At 43.9% G+C, this 11,266-nt stretch overlaps 1 protein-coding gene across 1 annotated transcript in view; it reads left to right on the top strand.

Annotated features, from left to right (window-relative positions):
* The window catches only part of HSPA9 (heat shock protein family A (Hsp70) member 9), a gene marked incomplete at its 3' end in the record, with an annotated part of 84,013 nt that overhangs the window by 53,675 nt on the left and 19,072 nt on the right, over positions 1–11,266 (top strand). The window contains exon 5 of the mRNA XM_018574419.1: positions 10,940–11,064. Coding sequence (XP_018429921.1) covers positions 10,940–11,064 — 125 coding nt within the window. The remainder of the gene's footprint in view (positions 1–10,939; positions 11,065–11,266) is intronic.

Here is an 11,266-nt window from a genome sequence, read left to right as displayed (position 1 = left end):
GGCAAAAAAAAGATCTCCCCCCCCCCCCCCACCTCTATTCAAGCTTGACTTCTCCATTTTTACATAAATGGCCTCTTTTACACCTCTTTTAAACCAGTCCTCGCTGTCTAGGATGTGTACTTGACTGTCTTCAAAGGAGTGACCTTTTTCTCCAATCTTCCAGGCCAGCAATCTGAGAGGATTGGCTCCTCCTACAGGAAACACAATTAAGAAAGCAGTTAAATACCCTCCGACCTCCTCGTCCCTCCGTTTTATTGTTTCCTACAGTCCAGGAACCTTTGTCACGTTTCTTTCCTTCCTGACCGGTCGGCCTTGTGGTCGTGGTTACCAGGCTTCTGTTCCTCCATTTTGTCCCCAAGGAGGAAGGATCCTGAAGCTCCCGGCAGTGTTTGCACTGTCTCTGTTGCTCCGGAGGCCCAGAGGTGTCTGTTCGCGGCGGGCGGGATCCAAGCGTGGAACGCAAAAAGGAGCGTTCCGAGACTCAGCGGTGACGTCACTTCCGGCTGTCCTCACTTCCGCTGCGCGCCTCTCTGCAATTACACGCCGGAATGCCGCTTCCAGCTTAACGGCCATCTCGGGACAGAAAGAGAAGGAGAGGAAAGCTACCGCTGCTCTAATGGAGGAAGAGGACAAGTCGGCTGCTGCATCCAGGTCCAAGGGTGGGGTCAGTGACTGAATTTCCCTGTCTGGTGCAGTATGTAGCTGGAGAGCTGAGGGTGGTTTGTGTTAGGCATTTTTAACAAATCTTTTGTATTGCCTAGGATCCTTCTCCTGAGAAAGTGACACCCTTGAGTTCTGTTCCGCCTGTTGCCCCAGCTGCCAAACAGAAGAAAGTGCTGCGGTAACTGTAATATTAAGCTCCCTCCTGGTTATGCGCAGCCCTTTTGTGATTCCTGCATGCAGAAATTTTTAGCTGCTGAATCTTCTACCTTTTTTAATGAAAGGTTTCTTTGATTCAATGAAAAATGAAATGCTGGCAACTATGCAGTCGTTTAAATATGTCATTTCTGGAATGGTACCTGCTGCCTCTGCTCCCCCTGGAGTTATGGAGATGCCTGGTCCTTCAGGGTTGTAGTCTAAATCTGTTTTTTTTTTTTGCCTAGGGAGGGGGATAAACAGGTAGAAAGGAAACTCTGCTTCAGCTTCCGATTCAGATAGTTCCTTGGAGGAAGGTGAGGACCTTGGGGGATTTCCCGATCCTCGAGTCATCTGTTTCCCTTAGAAGATATAGATTATTTTTTTTGTTGCAAGCTATATATGCTTTGGAGCAGATCCCAGACCCACCTAAAGCTGTGTCAGTTCAGATCGCCTTTATAGAGGGCTGGTAGAGACACAGGGTAGGTGTTTTTCGGTTCACCAATCCCTTTAAAAATTTAGTGGAGGGTGAGTGGAAGAAGACGGAAAGAAAATTCTGGGGTTTCAGATCCTGGAAAAGGAGATACCCCTTCACTAAAGAGGAGGAGGAGAAATATTTCAAGTGTCCTAGGCTTGATGCGGCTTTCGCACAAGTCTCCAAAAAAGCTGATCTATCTTTTGAGGATGCAGGAAATATTAAGGATCAGGCGGAAGCTTTAGTCCGGAGGGCCTGGGATGCCAGTGCTGCCTCCATGGCACCAGCAGTGGCTGCCACTTGTGTGGCATGTAATATGGACCTGTGGTTAGAACATGTCTCCTTGCATGTTTCCCAGGGAGCTCCAGCTGAACAGGTCCTGGAATCCTTATCAGTCTTTGGGAAGGCTGTGGCCTATTTGGCAGATGCCTCGGCGGAGATTGTTAGGGCTGCAGCGAGGTCTGGGGCTTTGATAAATTCCGCCAGATGAGCTATCTGGCTAAAATCTTGGGAGGGGGACATTACCTCCAAAGTCTAGGCTCTGTTCTCTCCCGCTTTTGAAGGAGGTTTGTTGTTTGGTTCTGGCCTTTGATGAGGCTTTAACCAGATCCTCTGAAAAGGGGAAAAAATTCCCTGAGAAAAAAGACTCCGTAATAGACTGTTTTTTGGTCCCTCTCAGGAGCAGAAGAAGCAGACCAATAAACCTCAGTTTCAAAAGCGGGGCTGAGGCCACTAACCAGGAATCCAAGTGATGCCATCGCAAAAGTGGGGGGGAGACTTTCCCTTTTTGCTTCTCGCTGGGAGGGAATTTCGAACAGTCAATTTGTTATTAATGGCCTGAAGGAAGGTTATCACTTGGAATTTCTAGCTCAGCCTGCCCAGACATTTTATGTGACCACTTTGCCGAGGGAATGTGTGAGGGCTCAGGCATTGATAGTGTGTACAGCACCAAGCCTCACAGAATGTAATTATTCCGGTTCCAGAGGGACAGTCTTTTCTAGGATTTTATTCCCATGTTTTCTTGGTACCAAAACAGTCAGGCAAGTTCAGGATGATCTTGAATTTGAAGAAATTGAATCAGTTCCTAATTTTCAAACATTTCAGAATGGAGAGTATTTATTCGGTTCTGAGAATTCTCCAAAAATCAATATTCATGATCACCCTGGACTTACACATACCCATCTGTCTGGAGCATCAAAAATTCCTGTGCTGCGCACTAAAAAGGAAGCTGGGAATCGCTCACTGGCAGTTTCAGGCACTTCCTCGGCCTTTCAGCGGCACCCGGAATTTTTACGACAGTCTTGGCGGAACCAATGTCATTTTTACGCCTCCAAGGCATTTGTCTAATCCCCTATCTGGACGACATCCTCATCTATGGCCATTCAGAGGGCAAAGTCCTAGCCAGCCTATGGAAGGTGACAGAGGTCCTGGATTTTTTTGGGTTGGATTGTAAATCCTGGAGAAGTAGTTTCTCACCACAGCCCAGTCGGTCTAGGCTACAGGGTGGACTCGGTGGCAGGAAAATTTGTTTCTGACTGAGGAGAAAGTCTTGAGGCTTCTGCAGTTGACTCAAGCCGCCCTTTTCAGCGTGGATTTGACCTTAAGGGACATCAGACTTTTGGGGGTCATGACCTCTTTGATTCCAGGCTCTGCATTGGGCACAGTTCCATTCCAGACGTCTTCAGATGTTCCTTTTGTCACAATGAGACAGGAGAAGGGACGCTTTAGAGCAGAGGTTTCATCTTCCATTGGACGTCCGGCAGTCTCTCAGCTGGTGGATGTCGAGAGACAGGTTCTTGGAGGGCAGGTTATAGGGTCAGACAGATCCCATTCATGTCACCACGGATGACAGTTCTTGGGGCTGGGGAGCACATATGTTGGGTCGCCAGGCTCGGACCCTGGCCTCGAGACCTGGTAAACGCCTCTTCAAATTTCAGAGAACTGTCAGCTGTGAAAGAGGCCTTGAAGGCGTTTCTGGAAAGCCTAGCTATGAAGGAGATTCAGGTGTTTTCCAACAATTCTACCACAGTAGCTTATCTCAACCACCAAGGGGGGGCCAAGTCCCCCAGCGCTACTGCAGACAGCAGAGGAGATTTTTCTGTGGGCAGAGTCCCGAATTTTGTTCAGTTTCGGCAGTCTACATAAGGGGAGTGTGCAACGAGACTGCGGCTTTCCTAGGCCGCAGACCCATTCATCAGAACGAGTGCGATGTGTTTGCGCAAATAGTCAACTTGTGGTGACAGCCGGAAGTGGATTATTCGCAAGCAGCCACAACAAGAAGGTGCCGATGTTTTTTTCCCTGTGCAGAGAGATGAGTTCCAGGGGGGTGGATGCGCTGGCTCAGAACTGGAATTTCAGTCTGGGATATGCTTTCCTCTGTTCCTGCTGCCTCGTGTTCTACAAAAACTGAACAGGTCAATGTGTACCCTAATTCTAGTAGCACCTTGGTGGCCTAAGAGACCGTGGTTCTCGGAGCTTCAGATGCGATCCATCCTCCCTCCTTGGGGTCTGCCTCTGCGGAGGGATCTGTTGGGTCAAGGGCCGGTCCTCCATCCGAACCTGGACTTCTTTCATTTGACGGCCTGGTTCTTGAGAGGTGGCTCTTGCAAATTTAAGGGCTGTTCGGAAAAGGTGGTTGAAACCCTTCTTTCTAGTAGAAAGTTGGTTACCAGGAAAATATACAGTAAAGTCTGGAGAGGTTGTTTTTTTTTTTTTTTTTTTTTTTTTTCTCGGTTCTTTTTCCTTTGTATTGGATTTTTTACAGGAAGGCCTAGATAAAAAATTGGCTGTCAGTACACAAAGTCCAACTATCCGCCCTTTCAGTATTTTTAGATTTAAAATTATTACAGGATCCGTTGGTGAAACTGTTTCTGATTTCTGCAGAACTTTCTTGTCCATTGAAGGATGTCATTCCCTCCGTGGGATTTTTCCTTAGTATTAGGTGGCCTGTCTAAGGCCACTTTTGAGCCGATGGAGGAAGTCTCCATGAAGTGGTTATCTCTGAAGATGGCTTTTCTTTTGGCTGTTACGTCAGCTAGAAAGATTGGTGACCTCCAGACTATTTCCATCAAATAACTTATTTGCTTATACTACCAGAAATGGTAGTTCTAAAACCAGATCCTCTATATTTACCAAAGGTGTCTTCCCAATACCATAGGTCTCAGGAGATTATACTCCCTTTTTGTGATGCCCCTAAAAATCCTAAAGAGCAAGTTTTCAATACTTTAGATGTCAGGAGGTGTTTGATTTAAATATTTGGAGCAGTCTAGGTCTTTCAGAAGGTTCAGCCATCTTTTTGTCTTATTTGCTGGTCCCAGGAAGGGTCTACAAGCTTCTAAGGCCTCCTTGGCCAGATGGATTAAGGAGGTGATGGCATATGTTTATCGTTCAGAGGGCGAGGAAGTTCCTCCCTCAGTTAAGGCGCATTCTACTAGATCTCTAGCGACATCTTGGGCAGAGAAAGCTGGGGCATCGGTGGACCAAATTTGCAATGCAGCTGCCTGGTCGCGACAGAATACCTTCGTGAAACATCGTGTGGAGGTGTTGTCGCAACAGAACCTCACTTTTGGCCGAAAAAAGTGCTTCAAGCAGTGGTCCCGCCCTAATGAGGTAGGCCTGCTGGGTGTGTGCTTGATTATCCCCTCAGGTTGCTGGCCTGGAAGATGATTGGAGACATTTTTTGTTCTAGCTTACCGATAACGGGATTTCTATGAATCTTCCAGGACAGCAAGCCTACTTCCCACCCTGGTTTTTGGTTATGCATCTTATTAGGTGTGTAATTTTTTGCCCTCGAGCACTGGTGGAGGTAGTATACTTTTATCTCAACTGAGGGACGATGGGTGGGAGGCTATTTAACTGCTTTCTTGTGTTTCCTGTAGAAGGAGGAGCCAATCATCTCTCAGGTTGCTGTCCTGGAAGATTCATAGAAATCCTGTTATCGGTAAGCTATAACAAAACATTTTTAGATGTAGGTGTGTTGCCGAATCCTGATAAGAGGGTTTTGCTCTTCTATGCTGTGCCATACGCTGGTGTAGCTGCTGTTTTGTTGCACCGATATACAGTTCTAAACACTCCTAACTGCACTGGACTGCATACACAATGTTGTTCATCTTGTGTTTTGGCATTGGGTCTTTTGGGTGAAACAGTCGTTGTCTCAGTGTGTTACTGGGTTTAAAGCAGTGTTACCCAAATTACTATTTTAAGTTATGAACCGCTATATAAGTGTTCAAACTTACAAGTATATGGTTCTGAGGATTCAATCATGAGATTTTTGAGCTCAACACAATAACATAAATTTATTGGTGTATATAGTATCAAGACTTAAATACAGCAAACCAACAATCTATTTAATTTACATCATACAAAGAAAAGATTTAAACATGGAAAATACAAAGACATTGATATATAACAGACAAACGGTAGACATATATTTAGGTGGGGAAAAGGGTACATGTATAGTTACCCATTAATCGTCACATGAGGACCCCATCCTGGTGAAAGAGACTAACTTATTTCCTCAATCATTAATATACCCCCTGTGTCCATAGGGATGCATTGCAAGCCTTTGAATTGGTTGCCTAATTGGTTGATTAGGGTTTCCAAAACCCTCTTTACAACTCCCCACCCCTTTCTCTGATTGGCCAGTCTACCTATTGTTAAATCCAAGTGTCGCGGCTCTGAAAAGACTGATGACCAGCCATACTCTATGCAATTATCCGGACATGCCTGGGCCGAACAATAACCCTATTTACAATTCATTGGTCCGCAACTCCCCTCCACAGTGAGGAGCACAACAAAGACTTTATTTCCCTACTAGCTACTGTGTTGCGATTTATATCTTAGTGGACTTTTTCAGACACACATAGATTTGCAATAGAGACGGAGGTTTTGTTTATAGAAAGCTGGGTTCATACAATGGAAGGTGCCACCTAAACAAACCAAATTGGTTTTTCACAATGGTGTAGCTTGTCCTGTATTGATACGATCACCATCCCATTGTGATACGAAAACAGTCACACCTAGCCTGGCCAAGACTCAAATCAAATCTGGACTACTGATGGCAATTTATGGTACAACGCTGCCACCTAGAGGTGGCAAAGTGAAATGCATTGTATTGCATTTTCCTAAAGGTGAAAGGGGCGGCGCTTCCAAAGTGTGAGTCCAGTTTCTCTCCATAAAAAGCCAGTAGCTGAAAGGGAGCACTGCACTTCACAAGACGAGGGCTTCACAGGAGGGGGACAGTACGAGGGGGCTTGACAAGACGAGAGGGCTTGCTCCAAGATCAGGACATACTGTACAAAGGATTTAGCAGAGACTGCAACGAGAAGCCATTTGTAGGCCATGAAGTCCTGTTCATCACGGAATTTGTGGAGCCTGCAGCCTGAGCTAAGTACATTGTCAGTGTTTTCCCCCTCCTAGAAATCATACATGTACTAGAAGAAAGTGTAGTGAATGTGAATGTTTGTAGCAGCCTGTCTTGTTTATGTATTTGTTTTTTCCTGTAACCAAGTTTGTACACGCAGCATTTTCGCCAAGTAAAGTACTTTTAAAAGCTACTGGGTCAGTTTCCTTGAACTTTACTGCAAGAACAGTCAACAAATAGAAATTAAAGATTTGCCAAGCTTTACAGCTCGGCTCATCCTTGAGATAAGCTTTACGTCTCTGGGATTTGTAGTCCAGAGCATTACAGCTACCCCCACCTCGGGTGAAATATTTAAAACAAGAAATTAAACTATATACATATGTCTTATGAAGATTTGACATAAACTCATAAGGTAAGAGCAGGCAGGGATGTGTTTTTTTTTTTTTTTTTTAACCCTTTTTTTTTAACCCTTCTGAGTTTCTCAGATACCCCAGCTACATATGAGATGACCCAACGCCAAAACACAAGATGAACAACATTGTGTATGCAGTCCAGTGCAGTGAGGAGTGCTCAGAATTGTATGTTGGTGAAACAAAACAGCAGCAAAACCCTCTGATCAGGATTCGGCAGTATACCTACATCTAAATGAAAAAGGTCACTACTTTTGAAGACTGTCAAGTACGCATCATAGACTGGGAGGAGGACTTGTGTGAAAGATGCCATTTATGTAAAAATGGAGAAGCCAAGCTTGAATAGAGGTGGGGGGTGAGACCTATTGTCTGCCACATACAATGCTGTTTTAACACCTCTCAGGTTAATAACATCTCCTAGACTCCAATTATGCAAATGCGATCAACAGGGGGTTGTGACTAACAGATTATGTGGGTTGGAGCGAAATTCACCATATTTATTCCCAGAGATTCCTTCTGAATTGAGAAAGCAAGCCAGATGTCCAGTGAAACATCTTCAATAAAAATACAGCAAGTCCAATCGCTTTGACTAATTTTTACAGATGTACCAAGACCTGGATGAATGAGAACCTTCAGAGACATTTTCACACATGGATTGGCCATCGGAGTCCAGACCCTTAACCCCATCGAGAATCTTTAGATCTGTTTGCAGCAATCTGCTAAGATGTTCGGAGTGCTTTTTGGGGACATCCATGACCGAATCCAATTCTGACCCTACTGGACCTCCACCTCTAAGTGTGCTGGAGGCTTCTATATCGGTTTCTGATTTAGATTAGATTGAGCTGTCGACTTCTCCTGAAGGGCTTGTATTTCACCAAGTCACATATGAATCAGATTTACAAAGAATTCTTGATGATCTGATACAATACATTCTACACTGCAGTTGGAGGTTCATCCTGCTGTTCCAGGCATAGGGTCTTTTAACCACTTCAAGACCAGGTGTTTAGACCCCCTTCCTGGCCAGGCCATTTTTCAGTATTCAGCGCTGTGGTACTTTGACATTTATTCCGTCATGCAACGCTGTACTGAAATAAATTTTATACCCTTTTTTTGGGGACAGGTAGAGCTTCCTTTTGGTGGTATTTAATCACCACTGGGGTTTTTATTTTTTTACTATATTAAGGAAAAATTATTGGAAAGTTATTTTTTCATTATATTAGGAAACACTGATTATTACCTATATTTTTGGTAAAATATAAAAGATGGGTAAATGGACACCGAACATGTCAAGCTTTAAAATTGTGCGCACCAGCGAAATCGCAAAAAAACAATACCCAAAATTGACCATAGGCGACTCTTTAAAAGCTTTTACCGCTCATCAGTTTAGTGTTATCAGTGATTGATGGCCCTACAATTATTGCTCTCATTACGACGTTCGCGATGATATGCAACATGTGCAGTGTAATGGGCGCAATCGTCGTTTTCGAACGTATGCGCACCCAACGCCTGTTTGCATGCGTGTATGTATGGGGGGGGGGGGTTTTTTAATGTGAAACTTTACATTTTTTGGGGGGAAACTTTAATTTTTTTTTCCTATATTTTTTTTTTTTTTCACTTAACTTTATTGCTATCCCATAGGGGGCTAATAAACCCCCTTATGTGATGGCAAAAGAAGTGACGGGTCCTCTTTATGGAGACATCAAGACCCCTAATGTCACCTAGGACCCCCCTGAAGAAGCTGATGAAGCAGAGATCTGCTTCATCAGCTTCTCTCCAGCATCTGAAGCTGGAGAGTGACACAAGAATGCGGAAGTGATGTAATATACATCACTTCCGCATTCTGACAGCGGAGATGGGCCCGAGGGAGTTCGTGTACCGATCTACCTCTGATACCCCTGTCAGAGTGGCACTATGCTGGTCCCGGGCTCGCACTGGGCACAGCGGAGCCCGGGGCCAGCGTGGGAGGGGCGCACGTACTGGGACCTCATACAAGCGATGATCGCTTGTATGTTAACAGGCATCGCTGCCTGTTTTTAAAAACCGGGCATTTCCCAGCGGCGCGCGAGGGTGGCGTGGCTGAGCGGACGTTTAAAGATGCCCGCTCAGATCTAGAGCTCCTGGACGGCCGTTTTTTTTATGCTGGCAGGAAGTGGTTAAAGCAATTACAGCTGTAAATACCCTCTCATATAACCTTTTTGTATGTAAAACATTCCTCTGTGAGTACGGAGTCTGTGGAAATATGGTTTCCTCCTGAGAAAGTTAAGGTGCTTTTTACCTTATTGTGATTTAGTTGTGTTCTCTGCATACTATGTATGCTTCTTTTTTTCAAAATTTTCTGTCATTTTTCCTAATTATAATAAAAAATAAAAACCCCAGTGGTGATTAAATACCACCAAAATAAAGCCCTATCTGTCCCCAAAAAATGGTATAAAATTCATTTCAGTACAGCGTTGCGTGACGGAATAAACGTCAGTCAAAGTATCGCAGCGCTGAACACTGAAAAATGGCCTGGCCAGGAAGGGGGTCTAAACACCTGGTCTTGAAGTGGTTAAGGAACAGTTGATTTACTCTTCAAGGGTATGTGTATTTTTCACCCTTGACACTGTTCTTACTGATGCTTCTGGTACTAGAGTTGTGCGCCTGACACAATGCAGGAGATCTTGGCATGGAGAGGAGGATCTCCATTCATTAGGTCCCTGTACCTGGAATCTGATTTCTAATGTGGTAGAAATCATGTCTTGCGAATTGGTATATAATTTTCTCACTCCTGCAGTGGAGTTCTTTCCATTGAGGTTGTTTGCTCTGCTTGTGGTGCTTGACTCTCCAAGTCCTATCCCTCTTTTGTGACTTGCATGATTACCTGGGAATAGTTCCTACTACTCCTTTGCCTTGTGAGGGCCTGAGCAAGTGTACAATGCACCCTACCCTACTGACTCCTATGTCTACTGTAGTGTCCCCTTTTTTTTGTGTGGTTTTTCTGGCACTCTTTTCATGGAACACTCTGGAGTCCTTTTCTTTACAAAGAATTCACATCCTAGACTTACACATTTCCTAAACACAATGGCCACTATTCCTTACTCTTGCTATTAGACCTTTCTGCTGCTTTTGACACCTGCTCCTCCTCAAAAAACTCTACTCACTTGGCCTACAAGACTCTGCTCTCTCATGGTTCTCTTACCTGTCCAAGCGCTCCTTTAGGGTCACCTACAAATCTAACTCCTCCCCTACTCTTCTTATAATAATAATAATAATAATTTCCTGTTAATCCAACGATCATCTACACTCCTTGGTTATAACAGGTCTTTTCCCATTTTATCTGTTTTATACATTGCGGGATTGTTTGGGAACTGCATTCCTTAGTTGCCTGCTCATGCTTTTTTCTTACTTTTTCAACTGTTTGCCACCATGATTACAATTTGGCAATGATCCTTCCTTCCCTCCTTTTTATACCCCTTCTCTCGTCCTTGGAAGATTATCCTAATGGTTAAGCCAGGTTCTATGGGTAGGCAGTCCTACCCATATCGTCTGTGTCTGGAACTCTACCCTTGACCACTGTAAATTAAAAGGTACAACCGACCTTGCACAGATCCTGACCCAAACTTTGGCAATCCTTCTGTACAGAAAGCACATTTCTAGGGCAAATCATTGGTGCTTTCAAAGCAAAGGGTTAATTACCATTTCCTGTAGATATTTGGTTTAAAATAAAACTATTCTTTTATTCCCTGTGCATGAAAAGTTGTGTTTTTTTCTATATAAAATAAATTAGACAATTTAGAGCAGAGGGTAGACTAAAGTGGATTGCTTTCAATGACTTGCCTATTTTTTTCTTTTCTTTAGCAAAAATGTCCCCTTTAAGATTGTGCGTGCTTCTAATGGTGATGCCTGGGTAGAAGCACATGGGAAGCTATATTCTCCAAGTCAGATTGGTGCATTTGTGCTTATGAAGATGAAGGAGACTGCAGGTTGGAAAGATGTAGTCTTTTTGTCTATATTTAGAAATTGTGCATATGTCTACCTTTTATGTGCACTTAACTAAAGTCATGTTTGTAAAAAATGTTTTTGTCTGAGATGTTTTGTACATAGAAATAACTAAATATTTCAATTGTTGGAATGGAAGGTTGTGTGTGTGTGTGTGTGTCTATATATATATATTTTTTACAAAAA

Source organism: Nanorana parkeri, unplaced genomic scaffold (assembly GCF_000935625.1).
Source record: "Nanorana parkeri isolate BGI_ZX_2015 unplaced genomic scaffold, ASM93562v1 scaffold2952, whole genome shotgun sequence".
Taxonomy (NCBI): Eukaryota; Metazoa; Chordata; class Amphibia; order Anura; family Dicroglossidae; genus Nanorana; species Nanorana parkeri.
Note: the sequence above shows the minus strand (reverse complement) of the source record. Positions and strands in the feature narration are given on the sequence as shown.